This window comes from Neofelis nebulosa, chromosome 12 (genome assembly GCF_028018385.1).
Source record: "Neofelis nebulosa isolate mNeoNeb1 chromosome 12, mNeoNeb1.pri, whole genome shotgun sequence".
Classification (NCBI taxonomy): domain Eukaryota; kingdom Metazoa; phylum Chordata; class Mammalia; order Carnivora; family Felidae; genus Neofelis; species Neofelis nebulosa.
In genome coordinates this window covers 559,661-585,196 of record NC_080793.1, presented here as the reverse complement: position 1 = coordinate 585,196, position 25,536 = coordinate 559,661, and the positions used below count along the sequence as shown (strand labels likewise).

Sequence of the window (25,536 nt, the reverse complement as noted above, 5' to 3'; positions counted from 1 at the left end):
AAACGATGCGAGATCGCTCGCACCGGGCCCAGGCAGGGCCTCCACACGTTTCCTGGGGTGGGGGCTCTGTGTACGATGCAGCGGGGCTCGGGGCTCGGGAGCCACACGGTCCACGCGAGACACCGCCCTGGACCTTGGTGGGAGCACGTCAAGCCCGCTGACAGGAGAGCGATGGGAACCCCCCCTCCTCCAGGACGCTGACGGGGCTCTGCTCCCCTCCCAGGCCTCCTTCCCCGTCTGGTCCTCCTCCCTGAGAACTCTAATGAAGGGGTCCTGGGGGGCTTCACCCACCTGCCGAGGCAGGGCTGAGGCCTCCTGAAGGCGGGGCGGCTCCGGGGCCCCCGGTCTCTCACTGCACCCTGGCTGCAGGCTCCTGGCCAGGTCCTCAGACAGGGAGAAGCTGGCAGGCTCTCTGCTCAGCGCCTGGTGCACCTCCAGCAGGCAGTAGGCGTCAGCAGCTGGGGTTGGCATGGGTCGGCCTCAGCCTCCAGTGTGGGGGGCACAGGGGTGTGGGGTGTGGGGGAAGTAGGGGTGTGCACCTGCGTAAACCAGCTGCCCCTCGCTCAGCGGCCGCCGATCCCAGTTAGAGAGCTGCTGCGTCTTGTCGAGGGGCTTGCCCAGGACCTGCTGCACCAGGAGGCTGAGGCCCCGCAGCCCCCTGGCCTCATACATGCCTCCAGCTGGCATGTTCACCACCCGCATCTACCAAGACAGAGCCCCTCAGGGGTGAGCGGCCTGTGCGGGAGGAAGGATGGCCACCACGGTGCCAGGCGGCCCTGCCCTGGGGAAGGCCCTCGCCCTCCAGAGCCGCCAGTGCGTGGAAGGGAGGGCGTGGATGGCCAAGGCAGGCTGCGCGGGGGGGGGGGGGGGCTCAGGTCAGCTCGGGGGATGACATCTTAGCCCCCAAGGGCGTGTGCTGAGAACTCAGAGGGGCCCAAAGCAGGGCTGGTTCTGGGGAAAGTGTGGGGACACGTGGTCACTCTCCCTCCTCGGCAGGGCCTGGTGACCTGTGGCCAACACAAAGGTGCTCTGAGGTCATGAGCTCATCCTGGCACACAGACACCCGCCAGCCCATGGTGAAGACCCCCAGCTGGCGCAGGGCATCGCTGTGCAGGCAGCTCAGCAGAGAAAGGAGGGCCCCCCTGCCCCCCTCGAGCGGACCTGCCTGTGCACCCGCAGCAGGTCCAGGCCGCCCCACAGCCGCTTCTCCACGTGCGCCAGGGCCGGGCAGGAAGCACCCAGGCTCCGAAGGTCCCCCGCCAGCCCATAACCTGCAAGAAGGGCCGTCAGCGTGACAGGCGCCCGAGGAAGGGGCCGGGGCCTTGCCCCAGCACCCTCCCCGTCGGTGGGCAGGGGCTTTGCTCACCCAGTTTCGTGATGGAGGGGTCCGAGAGCAGCCGGGACACCAGCCTGGAGAAGGCCTTTGACACCTGCCCTCCCGCTGGCCGCGAGAGCACAGGCAGGTCCAGCAGGAACACGCGGCCCTCCACTGCCAACTGCATGACTGATGCCTGGGGCCGGCCCCCCGTGCCAAACGAGGGTCTCCACTCCATGTCGACCCCGACCACCTGGCCGGGCTGCGGAGAGGGGCTGCTATGAGCAGGCGAGGCCCGCTGGGGCTGCAGGGCTGTGGCTGAGGGCTGGGAGGGTGCAGCTAGCCGGGCCCCCCCTGAGTGTGAGGTCCAGGTAAGGCAGCCTCTGTCGGGAGGGCTGACCAGCCCTGGGAGCTCCCACGTGACCAGGGCCACGCCTGGCCCCTGGCTTGCCCGCCATTCCACACAGAAGGGCTCAAAGGAACCTGGCAACCAGGCCGAGGGCCCAGCCACAGGGCAGGTCTGGAGCTGCTGCAGGTGAGGGGCCAGTGTCTCATGCTTGTGTTTTGGGCCCAGGGTCTTCCAAATGGGCTGGTATGGGTGCCCTGCTCTGCAGGGGTGTCTGGGGCGGGTGGGAAGGACAGCCGAGCCTGGGGGTCCATGGCGTGGACAGAGCCCCAGAGCTGGCCACCCACCTGCAGCAACGCCTCCTCATGCCTGGCCAAGTCCTCCCAAGAGGCCAGGAAGTGGATGTCCTCCCTGGCGATGGGCAGCTGGTAATAATCACCCTTCCTGTCCTCCAAAGGCGCCCTGGCCACCCTGGAAGAAGCGGAGCAGTGGCACCCACCCCCCCGCTCTGGGCCCCTGGGGCCGCACCCCACCCCACCACCTCCTGGCCTGGCCGGGCCCAGAGTAGACCTCAGAGGGGAAGGGGAGTTATGAGGGCCGCTGGCGTCTGCGGGGTCTTTGCGGTGTGGCCGCCTGTGCCCCTCCTCCCACACAGCTGCTCTCCCCGCCTTGCCCACCTGCCCCTGTCCCCCCCCACGCCCCCCCCCCCCGCCCCCGGCCAACAGACTGCCGCTTCCTCAGGCCCTTGGGGGTGTGGGGCCTGGTTGTGGGCTCCGGCCCCAGGGTCTGAGGCCGGTGCGGAGGGGTGCGGGCTCCTGGCTCATCTGCTCTGTGCGTGTCTGCGTTCTGGGAACAGGGGCATGTGCCCCCTCCTTGGTTTTCTGGTCTCACTCCCAAAGTGCTGGCATATGTGAGCCGTGGGATCACTTCCCAAGGGGTGGGGGCCCCAGGGCGTGCTCCCCTCACCAGCCTCCCGAGCCTGGGGGTGCTCACCTCTCCTGGAGTTCGAGCCGGCGGAGCTCGGCAGCCACTGTGGCTGGCAGCTGCTCCTCGGGCACCGAGAGGCCCAGGGCGCACTGCGCGGCCACGGCCTCGTTGCCGGGGGAGGCCAGCAGCTGCACTAGCATCTCTTGGGGCCGCCCTTCCTGGCCCACCAGGCCCTGGGGACGGACGGGATGGGCTGTGCTGCCCGGCTCTGCCCCGAGGGGGTGCAGACAGTCCCGCACCAGGCCCAGACCTGCCCCCGCAGACCCCAAGGCTCTGTGCTGACCGAGCTGTCGAGGACCTTCCACACGGTCGGGCTGGAGGGTCACCGTCCTGTGTCCGCAGCCCGGCCTGGCTCCCTGCGCCCGTCTCCCCGTCTCCAATGCCTGCCCCCCCCCCCCCCGCTGCTATCACCAGCACCTCCTCACCGGTCCCGCCCCCCCAACCTGACACCGGCACTGTCCTTCTAGAACATTGTCTCCACCCTTGCCCTGGTGGGTTCTGCTCCTGACCCTGCGGCTGTCCAAGTCTGCCCCTCGGGCATCCTTGCCTCTACCCTTGGGCTGGCCAACATGCTCAGGGGAAGGAGGGCCACGGGACACCCCTGAATCCACGGTCCAGACAGTGGACACGGACGGGCGGCCCTCAGAGGGGTAATGATGCTCCGGGGCCTCCCGAGGCGGCCTCTCCCACACCAGTGCCCAGCACAGGAGCACAGGACTCATGTAGCCCACGGGCAGCCCACCCAAGTCCGCTCAGCCTCGGGGCACCCAGGGCAAGGCCCAGGCACCCCACCCTCCCCAGAGCCTGAGCCTCTCGCTCTCCGGATCTCTAGCCCCTGAGGGCTCTGTGCTCCCCAAGGAGCCTCTGCTGGCTGACAGGCAGGGCCCCTCCCAGACAACTCTGTCCCCCCAGCAGCCTCAGGCCATCCGCTTCCCGCAGGCCGCGGGTTCCCACGTGGACGACAATATGTGGAAACCCCTCCACATTCTTCAGGATGTCCGCTGCCCTTCCGGCTGCCTCGGCCTTGGCACCCAGGGGGGACCAGCCTTCCGGGCCTTCCCGGGGGTCCACGTTCCTCTCTGGTGACTCACCGCCCACCCCACACACCCATCACTGCAGGGGTGGCTCAGCGCTGCCCCCCACTGGATGCCACTCAGAACACCAGACGCTAGACCATTCATCAAGGAAGGAGGGCCCCCCCACCCCGCTAACTGGTGCGTTGCTCCTGTGCTGCATCTGGGACCCCACACCCCCTACCTTCTTCCAAGGCTGCTTCGCCCAGGGCTGGGGACAGCGCTGTGCCCATGATGACCCACACTTCCAGCTTGGGCCTGAAGGACCCAGGCCACTACATGGTCCTGTCTAGGCTGCTGTCCTGGCGGGCTCTGTAGCCCCCTGGGCCAGGAGTGGCCCTTGTATCACCCCATTGGGCAGCTGGGGGCTCATTCCTCACCAGGCCTCAGGGGGCACAGAGCTGTGTGCAAGCACAGCACTCAAGGATGGTCTAGAATATTCTCTCGGTGCACAAGTGGAATCTCCAGCAAACCTGACCTCCTCCATTGCCTGGCAGCTCCATGCTCCACCAGCTAAAAGGGGCTCCAGGACCCCCAGCCGCTCTGGCCCTGCCTCACCTGGTGGGGTCCCCCTCGGCAGCTGCCTCTGGCACCCCCCCTCCTGACAGGGGTGGGCAGACGTGAGTCCCTGTGTCTGGTTTCTCATCAAGGTGTGGGGTCTGTGCTGGGTGGGGAGAAGCCCCGTCCCTGCACCATCTGCTTCCGGCCCTGCCTGGACATTGGAAGAGCTGACCCGGTGTGTGGGCCTACACACCACATGCCTAGTCCATACGTGTGCACATAGCCTCTCAGGGCCACGTGCCCCTCTGGTCCTTGCCCAGGTCTCCAGTGAATGCCCACCCTGCACAGGGCTTCCAGGGGCTTCCAGAGCCTTCCAGACCCTTCCAGAGGCTTCCAGGGCCCCTGGACTCACCTGCACGTGGTCCACCCAGTTCTCCTGAGACATACTTCTCTGCAAAAGTAAGCATCAAGATAACCTTTTCTAGTTGCAGCTCTAGAAGCTGGGGAGGGAGAGCTCCCCCCACCCCCTGTCACGGGCCCAGGCTCAGGGCGCTAACCAGGGCACACGCACCTCCACAAACCGCTTGTAGCACAGGTAGCGCAGGGCGGCCAGGCGCTGCTGAGTGGCAGCGTTGGGACACAGAACTGTTGTAAAAGCACAGAGCTCAGGGCAGGGCAGGGGCCGGGGGCCAGTGTGTGGGGGGCTTCTGCCCACTCCCCTCCACCCTTCACTGTCCCCACAGGTGCCCTCCCAGCCTTGAGCCTCGTTTGGGGTCTCCCAGACCCTCTGCATCAGGGGCTCTGAGGGACAGGAGCCCCATCTCTCCAGGCTTCTTGTCCTTCGTGTCCTCCTCCCACCAGAATGTGAGGAAGGGGCCATCTTGCTCACCTGTTTACAAACTGATGCTTACTTGTTGGCCTTACTTCCACATTTTGTTCAGAGCCTGCGGGGGCCCAGGAAGGGCCCCCTCCCACCCACCCATCCACCCGCCCCGCCCTCTGATGCTGGTCCTCCCTCTTGGGGCCAGCTGTCCTTGAAGCCTGGCAGTGCGCAGGGGATGCTGACCACAGAACCCTGCCCCTCCCAGTGGCGGCCTGGCCTTCTCAGGGCCCTGCACCCTCCGGAAGTGTGGCTGCGCCCGCAGCACCCCACTCCCAGCACCGGGGAGCGCCCTGTTACGGGGTCGCTGTCCAACCACAGCGGAGGTCAGTGCCGCCCAGAGGTTGGGGCCTGCAAGGGAGGGCCAGCGACTCCTCAGACAGGTGACGGGGCACCCCCTCCTCCTTCCTGCCCAGGCTGTGAGGGTTCCAGACCCCAGGAGGCTGCTAAGGAACCTGGGACAACACTGCAGAGTGAGGTGGACAAGGCCTGAGGAAGGGGGGAACGAATGAGTGAGCTACAAGGAAAGAAGGAAAGAAGTGAATTTCTGCAGGCTCTGTCAGGACACAAAGTAACCATGTGTCCTTGCAGAGGCATCTGCAGACAGAGACTGGCTTTTCCGACATTTACACAATCTGAAGCATCATTTTGCCAGTGGGAAACTTTGTCCAAAAGCCTTGTGGATACGGTATCGTGTCCACAGATAGATTCCGGCGCAGCCTGGGCTGACTGGCTGGTCCGGACGCAGCACAAACCCTTAAAGGGGCGGGCACAGCTGAGCCAGGCCCAACCGCCTGCCACACCCCTGAGCACCTGCAGATACCACAAAACCCAAATACAACACACACTGCAGCCTGCTGGTTCATCTGCGCAAGGACACCTTGGGGGGCTCCACCTGGGACCCAGGCCTGGGGAGGGGTGGGCTAGTGGGGAGCTCAGGCTGGAGAGGCAAACAGAAGTCCCCGACCCTCCTTCTGCGTCTAACGTCAGCCCACGGAGGACATGGGGTTGGTCCTGGGGAGGCCACAGCTGTGACGGTGGACACGCGGATGGACTGCAGAGGGGCAAAGGGACAGTGACCACAGCTGTGACCCTGAGGCCTCCGGGCTAAGACAGACCCCGCTGGGGAAGCAGCAGATGGGGCCTGGCAGCGGGTGGACATGCGGAACAGGAGACCCGGAGGGGGTCTGTCCTCCCTGCCCCCAGCAGGCCAACGAGCGAGGCACCCACGGAAAGCACCGGCTTGTCTACCCCGCCCTCTTGTCCAGCGGCCCCCCACTGTGTGTGACTATGTGACTCGGCACATAGTCAGGGGGGAGTCCCCACTATGTAGGAGTGCCTAGGCACCTAACCTGTTCCAGTGCCCCACTCAGCTGAGACCTGTGGGGAGGGATAGACCTCCAAGGGGGGCACATCCTGAACTGCGGGGGGCGCCAGGCTAAGGCTGGTCCAAGACCCCAAAGACCTCTCTGGCCCCAAGCCCTGGGCCCACTGTAGCCACGACCCGACCCGGAAGTGTGGGCCCTGTGGGTCAGTGAATGTCATGGCAGGGCTGCTGGGGGGGGGGGGGGGGGGCGGCGGGGGGAAGGCCTGCACCTCAGACCCAGCTGTGGTCTCCCACACAGCCTGCCCACCACCCCGGCCTTGTGGGCCTCACGCCCCACCCCCGCCCTGCCCCACACGGGCCTGAGTCCTGGGTGGGGAGAGCCTCTGCCGAGGCGGCAGGCGCAGCCCCCCACAGCAGCCAGCATCGACCCTGTGAGTGATTCCGTGCTGAGAGCCTCTCGGGCCCGTGTCCCTCACCCCGTGTGCACCCTGAGGGATGCCAGCAGGGCTCCCCGACACAGCGCCCAGGACAGGCACGCAGGTGACCTCAGAGGCCCCCATGCCAGGGACGGGGATCCCCACGGGGGGGTCCACTCCTTAGCGCTCCAGTCCTGCAGCCGCACCCCAGACCTCCCGGTCCCTCAGACCCCAGCACCCGCAGGGGTCTGTGCTGCCGGGACCCTCCTTGGAGCTTCTGCACCTACAGCCCTTCTTTTGGTCTTCTTCTGCCGCCTGAGGGTGGCTCCTTCCTAGGGCTGTGTCCCCTGGCGCCCCAGGGGTCCCAGCAGCCGGCCGGTCCTCCTAGACCTGCCTCGGCTGCTTCGGGCAGAGGCCCCCCCAGCTACCGTCAGCACAGCCAGCAGCTCCTTGTCCCTAACTGACCCAGACTGACCCGCACCACCAGCCTCCAGGCGCCCACTTCTTGCTCCTCCCATCTCTTCACCTAGTGCCACCTGGGGGCCGTGGACAATCACACATCAAAACCTCTTGGTGATGTGTTTCTGTCTGCAAAAGCCCCTAGTGTTGCCCTCCTTTCTGGAGGCAATACTGCCTTCCGGAGGCACCTTTGTCCAGGGTCAGGGGATCTGCATAATTTCTCAAGGGTGTGAGGACAGAGAAGCCTGCAGGTGACTGAGACCGAAACGAGATGCTGACCAGAGATGGGGCTGAAACTTGGACACAGACCATAAAACACCTGTGAGCAAGACATTCAAAGGAAAAAAAGACAAAACTGGAAATATGTTCAAGTATCAAGAAACCACACAAAGCGAAAGAGCAGATCTGGAAAAGAACCAAAGTATGACTTCTGGAGCCACGGATACAACAATCAAAATGCAGTGTTTTGTAGTTTTTGGGACACAGAGGAGAAAATTAGTGATGCGGAAAAGAGCAGGAGTTGCCCGAGCTCATCATGAGCAAGACACAGGACAGTAACACTGCAGGGAAGGCAGGGTGACAAGATCACACACGGGGCCAGAGAACCAACAGCAACATCTGAGGACATAGTGACTTACAATTTTCCAGAACCAACCGAAGACAGCAATCCACCGATTTAAAAAGCCCAACAAAACCCAAGCCAGATAAATACAAAGAGATCTATAACCACTCTCCTCACAGTGAGACTGCGGAACATCAAAGACAGAGGAGACAGAGAGAGAGAGAGAGAGAGAGAGAGAGAGAGAGAGAGAGGGAGGGAGAGAGATTGCTTTCAGAGAAAGGAAATTAGATTTCTTCATAACAACACATTTCAACCCAAAGGACTGACATCATACCAAGCATGATCTTTGATCATGATGAGATTAAGAGCCCACACTAGAAAGGTAACTAATAGTGCCACATAGCTTTGAAATGAAGAAGTACCGTTCTAGGGGCGCCTGGGTGGCTCAGTCAGTTATGTGTCTGACCTCGGCTCAGGTCACGATCTCACCGTGAGTGAATTCGAGCCTTGCATCCTGCTCTCTGCTGTCAGGACACATCCTCTGTCTCCTTCTCTCTCTGTCCCTCCCCTACTAGCTCTCTCTCTCTCTCTCTCAAAAATAAATAAACATTAAAAACAGAAGAAGAAATACATTTCTAATTAGCCCATGGGTAAAGAAAAAATTATAATAAAAATTAGAAAATATCTTAAGCTGGACAATAATAGAACTAATATATGTTGAAACTTGAGGAATATTTTAAGAAGCAAAAAGGTTTAAAATCTAGTTTGGTGGGCTGGGGAGGGCAACGAACAAAGAGGGCCAAAAAGCCAAAAGCCACCAACAAGTGGCCTTACATCAAACTAAAAATTAGCTTCTGTACAGCAAAGAAACAGTCGACAGAATGAAGAGGCAACCTACAGAGTGGAAGGAGATATTTGCAAACCACGCATCTGACAAGAGGCTAATGTTCAAAATATAGAAGGAACCCATGCAATTCAATAGCCAAAAATCCCAAATAACCAGATTTAAAAACGAGCAGAGGAACCGAATGGATGTTTTCCAAAGAAGACATCCAAACAGGTGTTGAATGAATGAAATGGTCCAAGGTACCACTAATCATCAGGGAAACGAAACTCCAAATTATGATGAGATACCACCTCACGTGTGCTAGAACGGCCATCAGCCATCATTGGACGAAAAGACAAGAACGAACAAGAAGGGACAGGGGCAGGGAGGGGGCGGGGTGCAGCAAGGCCCCGCCTCCCAGGAGTCTACGCAGGCAGGCGGGCAAAGGGGCTTGCGGGCCTCAGGCTGCTGCTCCTGTCCAGGGCCTGCGATGGGCAGGCGGCAGGAAGGGGGGGAGGTCGGTGGACCCTGGTCAGCCTGAACCCCGCATCTGCCGGGCGCACACAGGTTGTGGGGGCGGCACTCACCCGGGTCCAGGCCCAGCCGCTCCAGCTGGCTCAGGACCCGCCGACTTAGCACTCTGGGACTCAGCCTCTCCAGCCTCGAGGTCACCTGTGGGTGCTGCCTGCAGGGAGAGAAACACGGCTCCTGTCTGGCACTGCTTTAAGACTTTTGTTTTCATCTAAGTCACACACGCACAGTTTAAAACTCAGCTAGTTCTACAAGGTTTAGGGAGAGAGCAGTCACCCTGTCACCCTGCCCCACTGCACACCAGACACACACGTCACTTTTGCCGTGTTTCGTATTTGTCTCTGTGCTTACAAGCGACATCCTTGTACGTGATCTCTTGGTTATTCAGTTTTAGGAGTTTGGTCTGGACATCTCACCACGGAAGGCTCTCCAGCCTCCCTCCCCACACAGTATCCAAGCCCTTACGTAGGGACAGGACACCGTGTCTGCCATATCGTGACCAGACGACCAGGCGAACACTGTCAGTGGCCAGGCCACACCCTCCTGTTCTCTTCAGGGTTAATACCTGTCTGCTGAGGTTGCTGACCCAGGCCCCCCGCCTGCCTCGCCCTGTGCCCACAACTCGGTGGACACACCTCCTCACTCCCCCAGCTGACAGCTCAGCACACACCCGCAGAAGTTGCTAGAGCTGGTGTGCGCCTGAGCTCCGCCCCGCGCCGGCTTGAGGGCTCGGCTGAGCCGAGACCTGGGGGTCTGGGCAGGCGACGCTCCTGGAATCCCGCCTGATCCCTGCTCTTCCTGGGGTCTGCAGTGTGCGTCTCACCCATGCGGGCCGCCCCGCGGACCCGCTAAGCCGGGCGCCTCGGGACCGGGGTTCCCATTACTTGATGTCGGGCCTTCTTGACAAGATCTCTACTTTTTCTTTTAACCTTTTCTCTCTGATTTTCATTTTGTTTATCTGTTTTGTACTTTTTCGAAGACATCTTCAAATTTATCTTCCAAACTTTTATTGTGCTTTTCACTTCGCTGTTAAACTTTTGATTGCAAAGAGTTCTGTTCTGTGTTCTGCAGACACCTCGGCCCAGGGTCCCCAAGGACCGGCTGACCGCTGAGGGCCCTCCTCGGGCTCTGCGTTGGACCCCACATGCTCCTGGCGGCCACAGGTCAGCTTCCCAGCCTGCTAAGTGCTCTACCTGACCACCTGCCACCAGCTCTTGGACTCCCTGCTGTTGCTGCCTCTCCTTCTCTTACAATGTCTTCTCCATTTTGGGGCAGAGACACAATAATAAATGCTTGTATTTATCAGCCAGAAGCACTTTTTAAAACCTAGCGTTTATAAGGGCGCCTGGGGGCTCAGTCGGTTAAGCATCTGACTCTTGATCTCAGCTCGTCATGATCACGGTTCGTGAGCTAAAGCCCCACATCGGACTCTGTGCTGATGGTGCCAAACCTGCTTGTTATTCTTTCTCTCTCTCCCTCTCCCTCTCTGTCTCTGTCTCTCTCTCCCTCCCTTTCTCTAGGCCCTAGGAAAATTTTTTCTAAACTATTCTTTTTAAGTTTGTTTGTTTGTTTGTTTGTTTGTTTATAAGAGAGAAAGAAGAATGGGGGGAGGGAGGGAGAGAGAGAGTCCCAAGCAGGCTCCAAGCTGTCAGCACAGAGCCCAACGTGGGGCTCAAAGTCATGAACCGTGAGATCACGACCTGAGCCGAGATCTAGAGTTGGACTGAGCCACCCAGGTGTCTTAAGACCCAGGAAATTTTTAAAAAATCATTGATTTAAACCAATATCCTCAACTAAATCCAGCCACACAGGGCCTTCCTCACTGTCCCACTGTCCATCCATGTATGTCCCTTCTCCACATGGGACTCTGACCCCTGGCCCCACAGTATGTTCACTTATTTGCTCTGTGTCCCCCCACCCTTTTTTTAAAGTCGTTGTTTATTGTTCAAGCCACTTTTTTTTTTTTAGTAATCTCCCCGCCAAACGTGGGGCTCAAACTCATGGCCCCGGGATCAAGAGTCGCATGCTTCACTGACTGGGCCAGCTGGGTGCCACTCTGTCACTTTTCAAATCCGTAATGACAGGGAGGAGAGCCAGCGCTGGACGAGCCCGGCCCGGGGCTGTGTGGGTTTGCCTGCTTCCCAGCATTTAAGTCACACAACCCTTGAGACGGCAAAATCAGTCCAGTTTTAGGGACAAGGAAAGAAACCCAGGAAGTGAAGTGACTTGCTCATAGGTCCAGGGAGGTCTGCCCCAGAGCCCAAGGTCTGGATCTCCAGCCGGGGGGCCCCAGGGCTGGGTAGTTTGTGGAGCCCGGATCAAGCCACTACTACCTGCGGACGGGCGGGTGGCTCAAGGAGCCTTCACAGACCTCCAGGAGCTGCTGCCCCCTGTGCCCCCCTCAACACGTGTGGCAAGAAGATATTCTCCCGCCAGATGCCACCCCCGTGCCCTACACCCAGGCGACACCCTCACGTCACATATACCGGCACGTGGACTATCCACATGGGCTCCACACCCATCCCTGGCGATTTATCCCGCGAAGGGATGAAGGAATGAGTGAATGGATAAGCAGCATGACTTCTGGAACCAGGTGAGAAGTCACCCACCTGATGCGGAGGATTGTTTCTGTTCGCTCGAGGGTGGTAACCGTCTCTCATCTGGTCCCTGGCAGGTGTGGCCCCTCGCTGGCCGACCCGGCTGCGACTTGTGGGGGCCATGCGTGTGGCCTTCCCCTGTGCTTGCCCCCCTCACCCCACCCTGGGCCCCCGTGGGGCTCACCTGGCAACAACTCCGATGTCAAAGCCGGGCCGGCACCAGGAGTCCAGGAGGGCCAGCAGCCTCCTCTGGAGGTCCGGGAAGCCGGCCACATAACGCTCCACGAGGCTCACTCTGTCCTGGAGGAGCAGTGGGGTGCACATCTGCGGGGAAGCACGTCCTCAGGCCACAGCCCTGTGGGCACCTGGCACCTCCGCCCCCAGCTGAGACCCCGGACTCACCTCCAACCCAGCCAAGAGTGTGAGTGCCCCCATAGTGGCTCCTGGGGCACGGTGCAGGCAGCCCAGCCCATGCCCTGCGCTTGAGCATCTCGCCCCCACACATGCAGGCCCCACAGCTCCCTGGGGCTCGGCCTGGGCTCTGTGGTCATTTTCATCTCCATTACAAAGGCCTGGAGGCCCCAAGAGGCAAGGGGAACCTGGGGAAGCTGTTTTTCCTGTCTTCACTGAACTGGGGGCGGGGGGCGGGAGGGAGGCCAACGTGGGCAGTAGCCCGATGGCCCAGAAATGCCTCCTCGTTGGCACAGATGGCATGCCTACTCCTAGTGCCCATGAGTGCATGAGCCCATGAGAGCCCCAAGCTGAGCCCTCAGGGAACCTTGGAGGCAGCCCCTGATGGTGGCACTGGCCCTTTGGACACTCGGGCCGTTTCCACCGCAAACGTCAGGCCTCAACAAAGCCCCCTTCCAGTGGTCCCTACACTAGACCCCACCTCACCTCCTTTCCTCTCCATGTGACCACACAGGTCAGGCTGCCTGGAGCCCAGACTGGATGGGGTCCCCTCAGCCAGGCTGGAACCATGGGGGTGGTCCTCACGGAGAGCTCCATTCCTGAGAGCCCCTCTGGCCACCACTTTAGGAGCATACCACACCTGAGCCCAATGACTGCCCTCCTGGGCACGCCCCTTGGGCCCTCCGAGTAGGGTCAGGTGGTCACATGTGACCCGTGCCCTCTAGCACCCCAGCCCCACCCTGTGAACAGCAGAGGCCAGGGCTCAGTGGTACAAGACCCTCTGCCTCCAGACCATGTTTCTGGAGACCTGGGCTTCATCCGTGTTGGGACCTACAAAATTCACGTGAGAAAGACACTTACCTTTTCAACATCAAGTGCTGGCTGCAACTTCAGCCTGGAGCCCAGCACGACAGCCTGGCAATCAGAAATGGAGCAGGTTCCACAAAGTACACGGGCCCTGGTGGGGCACGGACAGCACCACGGTGGGGGGGCTCCCACCCTCTACACCTCTGTCACTGGGGCACAGGACAGGCCTGTTCAGGTCCAGGGGGCCTGGAATCCAGGAGCCTCCTGGCAGACAAGCACCCCTGCCCCCCCCCCGCCCCCCCCCCCCCCGGGGCTGAGTCGGGTTCCACAAGAGGTGGGACAGGCGGGAATGACCCATGGGCCCTACCAGGCTGGGGTGTGGCCTGCTGGATAGGGCATCAGGGTGGGTGCTGGGCCCAAGTGGCTCTGGCCGGGGGGTGCTGATGAGTGGATAGAGAACGAGGGGGAGCAGACAAGACGTAGAAGTTTTGTCACCTGCCCCCAGGCTCTGCTTCCACACACCCGCTCTCACACGCGCCGTACCTCCCACCAGTTGCCCTCCACCTGCAAGAGCCTGGCATGGCCAGTCACGGTGCTCACAGCCAGGGGCCAGGGTTGGTGACCCCTGCCTCTGTGCACCCTGAGGCCTGGGGGCCTGTGGCCCTGAAGTGCAGGGGCCTCTGAGCGCTTTCCACAGGGCATCCTGTGTGTGCGATCCAAAACGACTAATGAGCGCAGGACTCTCTGTCCAAAAGGGCGGATTGGCCCCTGGACGACAGGCCGGAGTAGGCCGTGGTGTGGCCTGAGTGTGTTGGCGGAAGCACAGAGCTGCCCCCTTGGGTCCACAGAAGAGAGGCTCTGAACCCCCCGCTTCCTGGTGAGGACGGGAGGGTAGTGGGCGCAGCTAAGAACCCTGCCCGCGGGCGGCCGACCGGCCGCAGGGACCCTCCTCCGACTCAGCATAGAGAACGCCCGGGGCCCTGAGCGCCCGCACGTAGCGCTGACCGGGCTGCTATTAATAATTTCCATACATCGCGCTCCCATTATGAGCAAAAATAACCGGCAGAGCAGCCGGGCGCCCCGCCCCACGCGGCTCACACAAAGGACCAAAATAGCGGCCTGGGAAAGGCTCGCTCCGGCCTCCGGCCGCGGACCGCGCGGGGCGGGGGCGCAGGGCCAGGGGCCTTTCCCTGCGCAGCGCTGACCCGGCGCCTCCACAGCCTGGCTGCTGTCCAGGAGCTCGGCCGCCAGGGCCCCGAGGGGCCCCGAGCGGGGGGCAGGGGGGCAGGGGCGCAGGGGGCGCAGAGGGCGCAGGGGGAGGGGCCAGAGCTGGAGGAGGGACTCGAGGCGGGGCAGGGCCTGGGGAGGGGCTCAGGGCGGTGGGAGGGGTGCAGGTGCCTCCCGCCCACGGGGACCTTGTCTTTTCTGGATGGGAGGCCCCCCGAGAACTGAGGGAGGGCCAGGCCCCCACCCGGGAAGGCTAGCGTGCATACCCCGGTGGCCCCGCGCACCGAGCTCACAAACTGGGGTGGTCGGAACACTACCACCTGCGGTGCTTCTTCCGCCATCGACACCTGGACCTGCGCTCGGTCAGGCCACGCCTGACAGCCAAGGGGCTGTGGGGAGGGATACCTGGGGGCCTGAGACCCTCCCATCCTCCAGACCGGGCCATGAGCCAGTGACCCTGGGAGAGGTGGAGGCGGGCGGGGGGGGGGGGGCACGAGGCGAGGGGCAGGGGGCGGCAGAGATGCCCTCCTTCTCCCCTCACTACCTCTGCTGGGGTATCGGCCCCCATCATCTGTGGCTCCTGCTTCTCTAGGGACAAGACTTCGTCTGTCTCTAGACTCCAGCCCTCATTGGGGCCTGGGGGGGATCCTGAGCCCCCCACTCTCCAACAACCCCTCTGACTCCTGGGGTGAGGCCTCAGGCTTGGGAAGGGGGTAGCCTGGAACGGTGGCCTGGGTGTCAGGTCAGGCTGCCACGGGAGGCTGGGCGCTGCCCTTCACAGAAGCAGGAGCTTCGCCTTACAGGGCAGCCTAGAGCCCTGAGGGTGCCCCCGCTCTGCCGGCAGGGCCTCCCTCCCCCCGAGGAGCCTGCGGTGCCAACCCCAACCCTCTCACCTGCCGCCTTGCCACCAGGGTCCTGGTCAGTGATGCCCACTGGCTGAGGTGGGGGGGGGGGGGGGCGGTGCTCAGAGCCCAGCCCACCCATCCTAGGCAGGCAGCTCAGGCCTAACATGTGTGGCCGGGTGCACAGCCCACCTGGCCGCACAATGACACTGCCACACAGGGTTCAGAGTGCTCAGCGTGGCCCCTCTCTGCTCCCTGGTTCCTCCCAAGCTCTCCTAGCACCCAGGGTGCCCTCTCTCAGCCACGTGGCCTGTGTGGAAGCTGCAGGGTATGGCCAGCGTGCCAGGGCTGGATGGCCGCAGACACCCCCCAGGGACAGTTTGGGAGGTACCCTCATTCTGCACCTGCACCTCTGTACCTGGAGGCTGGGTGGGGTGGCACAGGACAAGGAAAGGGGCAGCCAGGGGGTGTGGTCTCAGTGACCTGGTGGGGATGATTGACAGCAGGAAGCCCCCCGGGGCCTGGCTTCTGTCTTGGGGCTTGGTGGGGGCGGGTGCTGTATGTAGTTCTTTCATTGCCATGAGGTGGGCTTAGCATCTGTCTCTGGTCATTTTTCTGTCTGAGCTTCTGCTGAGAGGACAGCACACCAAGCCGCCCATGGCCTGGTCACATGAGAGAGTGCAGGCACATCACCTGCTGACACAGGCACCTGTGACAGGGAAGGTGGGAGGGGCTGAGACCCCACAGAAGGAAACTGCGGAGGAGTGGGCCCCTGGCACCTCCCAGGCCTTCCTGGCCTCTGCATGGAGGCCTCTAAGAAGAGAGATGCCAGCTGAGTCAGGGCGAGGCTGTGGAAACCTCTGGCCAGACAGACTCCGGGACTGCTGCCTTTGGGGAAAACAACTCAGAAAACCCAGAGGGGCCGGGGTGGCCACCGTGGGAGGAGCGTTCATGGGCCACCCCCCACCTCCTCCCGGCTGTCCACTCCATGGGGCTGGAGGCCGGGCAGGTGCCCAGGCAGCCAAGCCCAGACTCGGCAGCCTCAGACCCAGGACGGGCCTGCCTCCCACCTCCACAGCTCAGCTCGGGCCTGGAGCCAAGGGGCTTTTTTTTCTTCCCCCTGAAGCAAAGCTATCTTTTTACCTTGATAAGCTGTTTAAAAAATGTAAATAAAATAACTCAGTAGACAAAAGCGGGCATTCATCCCGCCTGGAGCCAGCCGCCGCCCTCGACATGAAATATCGGTGCACATTAAGTCGTGAGTCCCTGCTAATCCGAGCGGACAGGCCTGAATGCGGCCCCTTTCGCCGGGCGCGGCGGTGGGCACTGGAGCATGCACCGCCTGCCGGGCGGCCCCGCTTGGGGACAATGGCTTTTCTTCGCAGAAGGGGCCTGTGCGGGACAAGAGCCCCCTTTGTGTTGGGATTCCTGCCTTGGAGCGCGAGGGAGGCGCATTCAGCCGGCCCTAGACACTCTTTGAAAGGCTCGGGTGTAACAGAAGACACCGAAACACTAGCCTGCCTTCTGCCTCCCGCATTCTTGCAAGCCCAGCCGCCCATTCAGCCTGCGGAGAATGGCCCTGCGCCACAGGAGCGGAGCCCCAGCCACATTGTCCCTGGTGTGGCCATCTTGGTTTCTCAGCGCCCTTCACCAGCCTCGAGACAAGAGCCCAGGGCCGGGCATGACAGTCGCCAACACATGGCCCACACCTCTGAGGGTGCAGGACTGGCGGTCCAGGTGAGGCCCAAATGGCAATGAGCCTCCTCACTGGGACTGGCCCCTCGGGGAGGAAGGCCCCCCGTGGGGCAGGTCTGGGGTCCTGCCTTGGTGCCCACCGAGGCATGGGGAGCAGCGCCCCTGGGCAGTGGGAGGGGTGAGCCAGGAGTGAGCCCCTGGACACCCCTGGGACTGGACCTGGGACATAGCAAGAGTGCCCCGCTGAGCTGGGCAGCCTAGGACTTCTCCCCGTGTTGCGACCTTCACATCTTAGGGCACAGAGATGTCATGGGGGCCCCTGTGCCTGCAGCAACAGCTCAGAGCTGCACCCCACCCCCACCATAGAGCCGCCCCTCCCTGCTCACCACAGACCCCCCACTCCTTACTACCTCATGCAGACCCAAGTCACTCCCAGTGCTCGTGGCCAGCCTCCACCTCCTCTCGGAAACTTCTGGACTTATATGAGAGCTGGCAGGGCTCATAAAGGAGACCCAACGAACCCACCAAGACCTCCAGAGCCCCACAAGCTCTTACCCAGAGACCTGCAGCTACTAAGCCCACGTTTCCACATTTGCCTTTTCTGACCCAGGCTTTCCCAGGATAAGGGAGCCATGACCGGTCCCAGGCATGGCCCCACGTCCCAAAGCATCATATGCGCTAGAGGACTCTCTGCTGTCATAACTGGTCACCTGTGCCCCAAAGTGCCAGTGCTGTGCCCTACGCGGAACTTCTGCAAAAAAACCCAAAACCATGAGCATCATGCTGAGGGGCTGGTCCTGGGAAACACTGAAACAGGTAGGTTGGGGTCCTGCCCAGCCTAGTACCTGCAAGGAGCCAAAAGGACCCTCGGGGTGTCTGACCCTCACAGGGGCACCACCGCTGCGGGGACCTGGTCCAACAGAACGACAAATAGCAGGAGTTGTGCCACCCAGAGCGAGGCCCCTTCATTCCAGGGCAGGCCCCTTGACGGGTGCAAGGAGGTGGCAGACACAGCATGAGGGCTCTCAGGGGGCTCTTCCAGACCCCGCTGTTAGAAAAGGAGCAAATTGGCCAGTCCCCAGGCCTGGTGTGGGTGTGGCTGCAGGACCCCCGACAAGGATACAAAGCCAGCAGCTGGAAGCGGCTGGGCCCAGAGGGAACTGGCCTGTTGGTCCCCAGGCCACATCACACTGAGGCCAAGAGACCTTGCGAGTGGGCCTGGGCAGAGGCAGGAGGGAGAAGGGGAAACCCTGTGGGGTCATGTGGGTGCTCCCTGGCAAAGCTCCCCGCTTGGGAGGCTCTGGGCTGGGAGGGTGTGGGAGGTCCAGCTGTCTGATCGAGGCTCGAGGGGTGGCAAGTGTGGGCAGAGGGATGCCCGCACCCCTGATCTTCTTAGCCCCCCCGAGTGTTTCTGGGAATTGACATGTGAGACTGGACAGCAGCGGCTCAGGTAAGCGGTTCTGCCACAGGGCTTCCAGGCCAAAGCCAGGGTGTCCTTGGGCTGCTGACCACATTTGAGGACCCAGTGAACACCCAGGAGGAAGGACCCCAGGTGCTGCACCAGAGAGCCAGGCGTGGGGGGGGGGGGTGCTGCTCCCAGACTCTTTTCCAGCTTGGTGAGTGTGAGGGGCTCCTAGGACCCCAGTGCATGGCACAGCCCCGAGCTGGGCTCCTGGGGTGGCTGGTCCCTGAGACCCTCTGCTCCAGACCCAGAGTCCCCGTTGCAGCACTCCCATAGTGGAGGGGTGGAGAGGACACTCCCAGGGTGGACCCTGTGAGCCCCCTCAGCCCAGCTCTTGCCTGCTCCACTGACCCCACGTGCGGACCTGGCCCCTGAGCCCCTCCCTGCCAGCCCCGGTGTACATGGGGGTCACACTCACTTCTTTGAACTTGCCCTCCTGGTGGAGCTGGTGGATGTGAGTCAGCAGGGGGCTCCGGTCTGCGTCCTGCAGCTGGAAGATGCTGACCAGTGGCTCCACGAGACTAGGGGGGCTCCTGGCGAGGACCCTGACTGCACGGGCCTGTAGCTGTTGCAGCCTTGAGCTGTGCTGGGAGACCAGAGAGCCAGCCTCAGCCGGGGAGTGGGGGGCTGCAGCTGAAGCATGGTGCTGGGGTAGAAGTCCAGCACCTCGACCCTGTGCCTACGGTGGACAGTCCAGGCAGGCAAGGCCTGGGGGGCAGGAGCACAGACGAGGGAGATGTGTGACCGTGGGGAAGCTGAGAGTCAAGCCCACAGACCCGGGAGCACAGTCAGTCCGAAGGCAGCGGCCCCTGCCCACCAGGGTGAACGAGCTCAGCGGGCCAGGTCAGGCAGGCGTGGAGCCCACCAGGCTGGGGGCTATGGAGGGGGTGGAAGGGGCGAGGCTGGTGGGGCCGTGGGCAGGGCTCACCTGGGCCGGCGCAGGGAGTGGCCGTGCCTGCAGCCAGCGGTGCAGCTCACCGACTACCCAGGCCTCCAGGGAGGGGCCCTTCCGCTGCCAGGCCTGGCTGCCTTCCAGCGTGTCCAGGAGTCCGGTCAGTGGGTCATCCAGGGCAGCAAACCCCCGCCAGGCCTCTTCCCGGAGCTGCGGAGACACAGCACCTCACTGTCTCTTTGTTGAGCTCAAACCCTCCTGGTAAACCCTGCCCCGACCTGCACGGCCCAGCATGTGGTCTGCCCAGAGGGGGCACTGGGGCTGGTCAGCACTGTCCTCCCATCCTCGGGGTCCTGGTCTGACCCGCCATGCCCCTGGCCCTGGGTGGCAGCCACCGTCCACACCGACGGTCCCGTAAAGACAGAGGGCATGTTCCCCGAGTCAGGCCAAGGGCGGCGGGACCCATCTGAGAGGCTCCGTTCATTCGGCTTCGCCCCAACTACTCGTGCGGCACGCCGAGGACCTGGCACTGGTCCTTCAGACACAGTGACTCCCTGGCGGGGCCAGCAAGCAACAGGAAACAGAAGAAAGAAGAGAAAAAGCCAAACTGGAAAAGGTCTTTGATTCACTTTTCTACCTCTTGCACTGCCAAAGGCTTGGAAACACGTATGAGCCGAAAGGAGAAACACCAGGAACACGTGTGCTGTTCTCTCCCAAACGTGTCTTCAGGAGAACAGTGGTTCCTGATGGACTTTTAAGCAAGTGGGGTGTCGGGTGAGGGCCACACTGCACCCAGCCCTGGCTCTCCACTCTGCCTGACTCGGCCGTTCAGTCATGAGACACCCTGCAGTCAAGAACTTGCTGCAACTCCAGAGGCCTGTCTCGGGCCCCCCTCCAGGCAGAGCTGCAGGGTCAGGGTCTCGGCCGTGAGCTCAGGAAACAGACACCCGGACACCTGAGGCTACTCGTAAGCAGCCTGGAGGTGAGGCCCCGGCTGTCCTTGCAGACCTGCACACAGAGAGCACCCTGAGGACAGCCTGAAATACTGCCACTCTCTGGGATGCGTGGGCCACACGCCCGTCTCAAGGAGCCTGGGGGCACCCACAGGGGCCACTGTCCCCCACCCTCCAGGAACGTGTGAAAGAAGACAGCTGAGGCCGAACCACCGCCACTTTCTTGCTCATGGAAGGAAAGATCTAGAAGGATGCGGCCCTGGACTTTGGTCCTAACTTGTTCACGTGTGGTGCCCATTCAGGGCCCCTGAAGAACAGCTCCGAGAGGCTCCCAGAGCAAAGCAGGGAGGCCGTGTGGCCGGGGCCTGGGCTTACAGTCGCCAGCCAGTCAGCTTTTCCGCTCGCAAGGTGAGCTCAGGTAAACGCCTCGTCTCCTTTCTCCGCTGGGCAGTCTCTACCTGCCTGGCCCCTTGCCACCAGCCGGACAGAGGGTGTGCGGCAGCCAGCCCTGGGGCAGGGCAGGGGGCCGGAAGGAGGAACCAGGCGCAGGACCGACCTTCCAGCTCTGAGCTGGGTGCCTACTGACCAGGCGCCACGAAAAGGAAGGCTCTTCCAAGGGCACCACCACCCTTCCAGCCAGGTGTGGCTGCCCAGCCCCGGTAGGTTTCACAGACCCCTTCCCAGTAGGGTCGCTCCGTAGTCCACTGTTGGGGCCGGCTCCCTCCTTCGGGCTCGCCCAGCTGCTCTTTGTGGTGGAACCTCGTGGTAGCCAGCTGAAGGGGAGTGAGCGGGCATGTCCTTCCACAATGGCCGCTGCCCATTGTTGGCACCCTGGGCCAAGGACTCTGCCCTCCGTGGCTGGGAGTTGGCTCTGTCCCTTCCCGTGAAAAGTGCCTGGGAGGGGCGCCTGGGTGGCTTGGTCAGTTAAGCGTCCGACTTCAGCTCAGGTCATGATCTCACGGTCCATGAGTTCGAGCCCCGCGTCGGGCTCTGTGCTGACAGCTCAGAGCCTGGAGCCTGTTTCAGATTCTGTGTCTCCCTCTCTCTCTGCCCCTCCCCTGTTCATGCTCTGTCTCTCTCTGTCTCAAAAATAAATAAACGTTTGGGGCGCCTGGGTGGCGCAGTCGGTTAAGCGTCCGACTTCAGCCAGGTCACGATCTCGCGGTCTGTGAGTGCGAGCCCCGCGTCAGGCTCTGGGCTGATGGCTCGGAGCCTGGAGCCTGTTTCCGATTCTGTGTCTTCCTCTCTTTCTCTGCCCCTCCCCCATTCAGGCTCTGTCTCTCTCTGTCCCCAAAATAAATAAAAAACGTTGAAAAAATAAATAAATAAATAAATAAATAAATAAATAGACGTTTAAAAAATTAAAAAAAAAAAAAAAAAGTGCCTGGGAGCACTGTGGAGGTGACACTCACCTGCCCAGGTACCAAGCCCCACTGGGGGCTACAGGCCTCATTTATGCTGTGTCACCAGTGAGGGCCCAGGCACCTCCTTGCTGCACTCTGGCATCTCCCCTGGAGAGAGGAGGCCTTCTGGAAGCCCCCAGTGACCTCCCCAGGGTTCTGCTGATCAAACTTGGTCCACAGACTCCTCCACTGCCAGTGACTAAGCAACAGTGGAGGGGAAGTCACCAGGGAGGCACAGACCCCCTCTGCTGTTGGCCCCACGGCCCTTCCCACGCTTCTGCCCTGAGAGCATCTCGGGGCCAGGCTGGGCCAGAACCCTCTCCTTGCAAATCATCTCTTATGTCTGGAGCTCCGAGAGTCACCCACGTTGTCTGTGCGTGCCTTCTCCCACACATGTGCCTCTGCCCTGCTCAGACAGCACCCAGCAGCCCACAGGTCAAGGGGCCCACCCACAGAGCAGTGGGCAGGAGGCAGGGTGCAGAACTGGGGCATGGGCCACAGCCCTGGCATCCACGGTGTGGACGATGCTTCCCCAGGACACTTAGAGCAAACACCCACTTGGTTTGAATGTAATTTTAAGACCACAGTACTTGAGCAATCTGACTTGCTTACCAAAAATGAAATGCAGACTTTCCCCTCAAGCGTTTGGGTGAACTCAGGAAGCCAGGCAAGTCTCTCTCTGCAGACGCCCAGGAAAGGAGAGGCGTCTGTGGGAAAGGAGGCCTCTGAGGGCCCAGGGCTGTGCGGTCAGCACCCTCCACGGGGTGCCACAGGGAAAGGGTGGGCCAATCCCAGTTCGGTGGGCTGCCTGGACTCCAGGAGTCCCAGGAAGCCCCTCCAACACATGGGCCTCCACGTCACAAGGACCCGCATTGGTGACACCCGGCAGGAGCTGGCAGGAAAAAACACCATCGCTCTTTAACTACTTTGCAGACATACTTGGGCCTTCGCCACCAGGGGAAGAAGCTTCAGTAAGATGAGCCCACGTGAAACCCCACAAAGCACACAGGGAACAGTCACCGTGAGTGACGGCCACAACACGACAGTGAAAGGTCTGAGAACAGGGACAGGAGGACACCCCCCAGGCTGGGGTCTGAGAGCCCTTCCCGCCCCTCCGGCCCCTGTGGCCTCCAGGGTGCCCCTCAGGTACTAGGTCCAGCACCCATGGGCCATCTGCCGCCCCTCGTCCTAGAGGATCTAAGCGTAGGCCCCAAGGCCCTGCTCCTGTGCTGGTCCCTCCTCGGCCTGGGTCCCGGGTCTCCTTCCCTCCTGCCCCCTGACCGCTGCCACCCAGCAGGGGCCTGTGCCCTGTCGTCACCGGCTTCTGTGCCCACATGGTCCTGGGGCTGGAGTGGCGCCAGAGCCCCTACGGACCTGTTCAAACAGGCAGGGCCGCCCGAGAACTTGTATTTCTCACAAGCTCCCAGGTGCCTGCTGCCTGGGGGCCCTGCTCCAAGGAGTACCGTCCTTCCAGTTTGCTCACCCCTCCTGTGCTGGCCATCTCTCCTGCCGTCCCAACTCAGGGGGCTCTGAGGGCATCCCAACCCCACTGTCCGTCCCCCGCCCCAGGCCCCAGTCCACACCAGCCTGCCCCTTTCCTCTTTGTGCCACAAACCCTCACACGGTTCTCCAAGCCCAACCCCCAGTTTCCCTGTGCTGTTCTGTCGGGGACCCTGAAACTTCCCTGTGGTCAGCCAGGGGACAGCACGTGTCCCTCCAGCCAGGGGCTTTGGGAGCCGACGCAGTTCCCTGGCACACGCACAGCAGGCCTCGCTGGCACCAAAAATGAAAATTCACGGACGTGACCCTTTACAGACAGAAACGAGTAACAAAAGGTAAAACACACACCTGTGTTTGCTTGGAAATAAGTAACCTGCTGGCCGAATGAGACAACATAATGAAAATCAGAAAACAGGGAAGAGGGACAACGGGTTTCTCCACCTCAAAACTCGTGACCAAGGGAACTTGGAGGGAAACGCACCGCTGTGGGCGAGCGCCTGGGAAAGAAGGACCGGAGAGTAAGGACGGCGTCGACAAGCGGTGGTGCCCAGCGGCACCAGCCACGCCCACACGCTGGCCACAGCGAAGACGCCAACAGCGGAGCCCCGGGGAAAGCGCTACAGCTCGAGCTGGGGGCTCGCACTGCCCCCCTCGGAAAGCCTGGCCAGCAGCCATGATGACACAGAAGAAACGGAAGCTTCCTGGGGAAATAAACCAGAAGCAAAACTCTGAACAGGCCTGGGTCCCCCGCCCCCCCGCCCCCCCCAGACCCCCCGGGGAGGACTGTGCACTCTTCCCTCTCCCAGACTCTGGAGGAACAAGTAATTCCTGTCTTCCGCCAGTCGCTCCCGGGACAGGAACGAAGGAACACCTTGTATGAGGTTAGTTCACCAGGAACAGAGACAAAAACTCACAAACGCCACAGTGACCAGGGGAGACGCGTCCCAGACACGCGGGGGCGACTTGAGTTAGAGAATCTGTTCACCAGACAGCACTGTCATGTTGCTTCAGTCTTGATCCTGAAGCCACCGTTACAAAATTGAAGAGAGCTTTTGACTTGCAGAAAACTTCGGATTCGTCCAGCTTGAACTGGCCGCTCGAAGCCTAAGCACCTGGCTCAGGAGTGGAGGAGCCCAGGCCTGTCCCCCGACACAGACATATGTGGTGGCCCCAGGAGTCTGGCTGACCCATTAGCCAGGGACAGGTCCTCCCGGCATCACCAAGCAAGCTGCGGGCCCGGGGAGCACCCTAACCCTGGACAGCTCACAGGCACGGCTCCCGCACGAGCCTGCAGCCCCTTCCTGCAGCACGCCTGCTCTGGACACCTGCCCCCGTGGGCCTGGCCCTCCTTGGGCGGCAGGAAGCAAGGCCAACACTGGACTCGAGCCTCATCCCTCCAGCCTTCACAGCAGTGACTTCTGCGTCCTCCCTGGGAACTGGGGCGACTTCACTCTTTTGCTGCCCCAGGGGAGCCGAGTACAGGGCACAGGGCCCGAGGTCAGGCAGTCCCACTCCGGAGACAAAGCTACCCTCCAGGCACAGGCCACCACCAAGCAGCCTCCTTGTCAAGCCCACCGCCTCCTGCTGGACGACAGGCTGTCCCTGGGAGAGGAGGCCATGGGCGAGGCCAGTGTGAACCAGTGAGTACCTGGGCCCCACCCGGCACACAGGTGGTCATGGCCCACTGGGTCCCCTGTGCTGTGCGGAAGCCGAATGGCGGCCGCAGGCCCTTCCCTCCTGCTCTGAGCCTCAGGGGTCTGTGTCTACCAGTGTCTCGTGGGTGTCACCCCAAGCCCCAGCCCCCACGTGTCTGCCAGAACATCTGGACAGGGCGGCCCACTGAGGCCAGTGGAGGGCCCGCAACCCCCATGCTCACTCACCTGCTGCAGCTCTCGCGTGGACCACAGTGTCTGCAGGGCCTGCCGGAACAGGAGTGGGTCCTGGCCTGGGGGGACGAGACAAGGGCTATGCAGAGTCCACCAACACCCCCCCACCTCTGATCAATGCCTGGGGGCTCCCCGCAGATGCCAGCCAGTGCCCGTGGACTCCGGCCAGAGCTCCCCACTGCCCTTCCCTGTGACGCCAGCCTGGCCATCCTGCAGTGCTCACTGGGATGGGCTTCTGCCCACAGCTTGGGGCAGCCCAGGCCTCATGTTTCAGCAATGGTGGGCTGCAGGTCTCAGACTGACCACACCGTGTGGGCAGGGAAGGGGCATCGGACCCCAGGGCCAAGCCCACAGCACTAACCATCAGGGCATGCCTGGTGGGCCACCGCGCCCCCACCCCTCCATGCCATGTCACAGCCCACGCCTGTCCACTGCCCGCCAAGTGTGGCCTCCAGCCCCTGCTGAGCCCCTAAAGTGGTTCCGGCCTCTGCCTCTCCTGGCTGCTCCCCAAAGCCTCCCCACCCACAGCCCTGGCCCTCTCTTGCTTGCCCAAGTCTTCAGCCCCACCGCAGGACTGCTGGCCGGGGCAGGGATCCCACTGGGACCCTAGGCCCCGGGGAAGTTGGGGTTACCCTCAT

General features: G+C 62.1%; 1 protein-coding gene across 3 annotated transcripts in view; it reads right to left on the bottom strand.

Moving 5' to 3' along the window:
* Positions 1-25,536, bottom strand: part of EXD3 (exonuclease 3'-5' domain containing 3) — a 79,210-nt gene that overhangs the window by 27,488 nt on the left and 26,186 nt on the right. The window contains exons 4-17 of one of the 3 annotated variants that reach the window (XM_058693401.1): positions 24,893-24,957; positions 19,193-19,366; positions 18,683-18,850; positions 13,093-13,146; positions 12,005-12,144; positions 9,280-9,377; positions 4,794-4,867; positions 4,635-4,673; positions 2,655-2,821; positions 2,009-2,132; positions 1,367-1,577; positions 1,162-1,271; positions 540-702; positions 292-458 (exon numbers count right to left, since the gene is read on the bottom strand). In XM_058693401.1, the coding sequence (XP_058549384.1) occupies positions 292-458; positions 540-702; positions 1,162-1,271; positions 1,367-1,577; positions 2,009-2,132; positions 2,655-2,821; positions 4,635-4,673; positions 4,794-4,867; positions 9,280-9,377; positions 12,005-12,144; positions 13,093-13,146; positions 18,683-18,850; positions 19,193-19,366; positions 24,893-24,957 (1,754 nt within the window). The other 2 variants (XM_058693400.1, XM_058693399.1) reach the window with 2 other exon arrangements.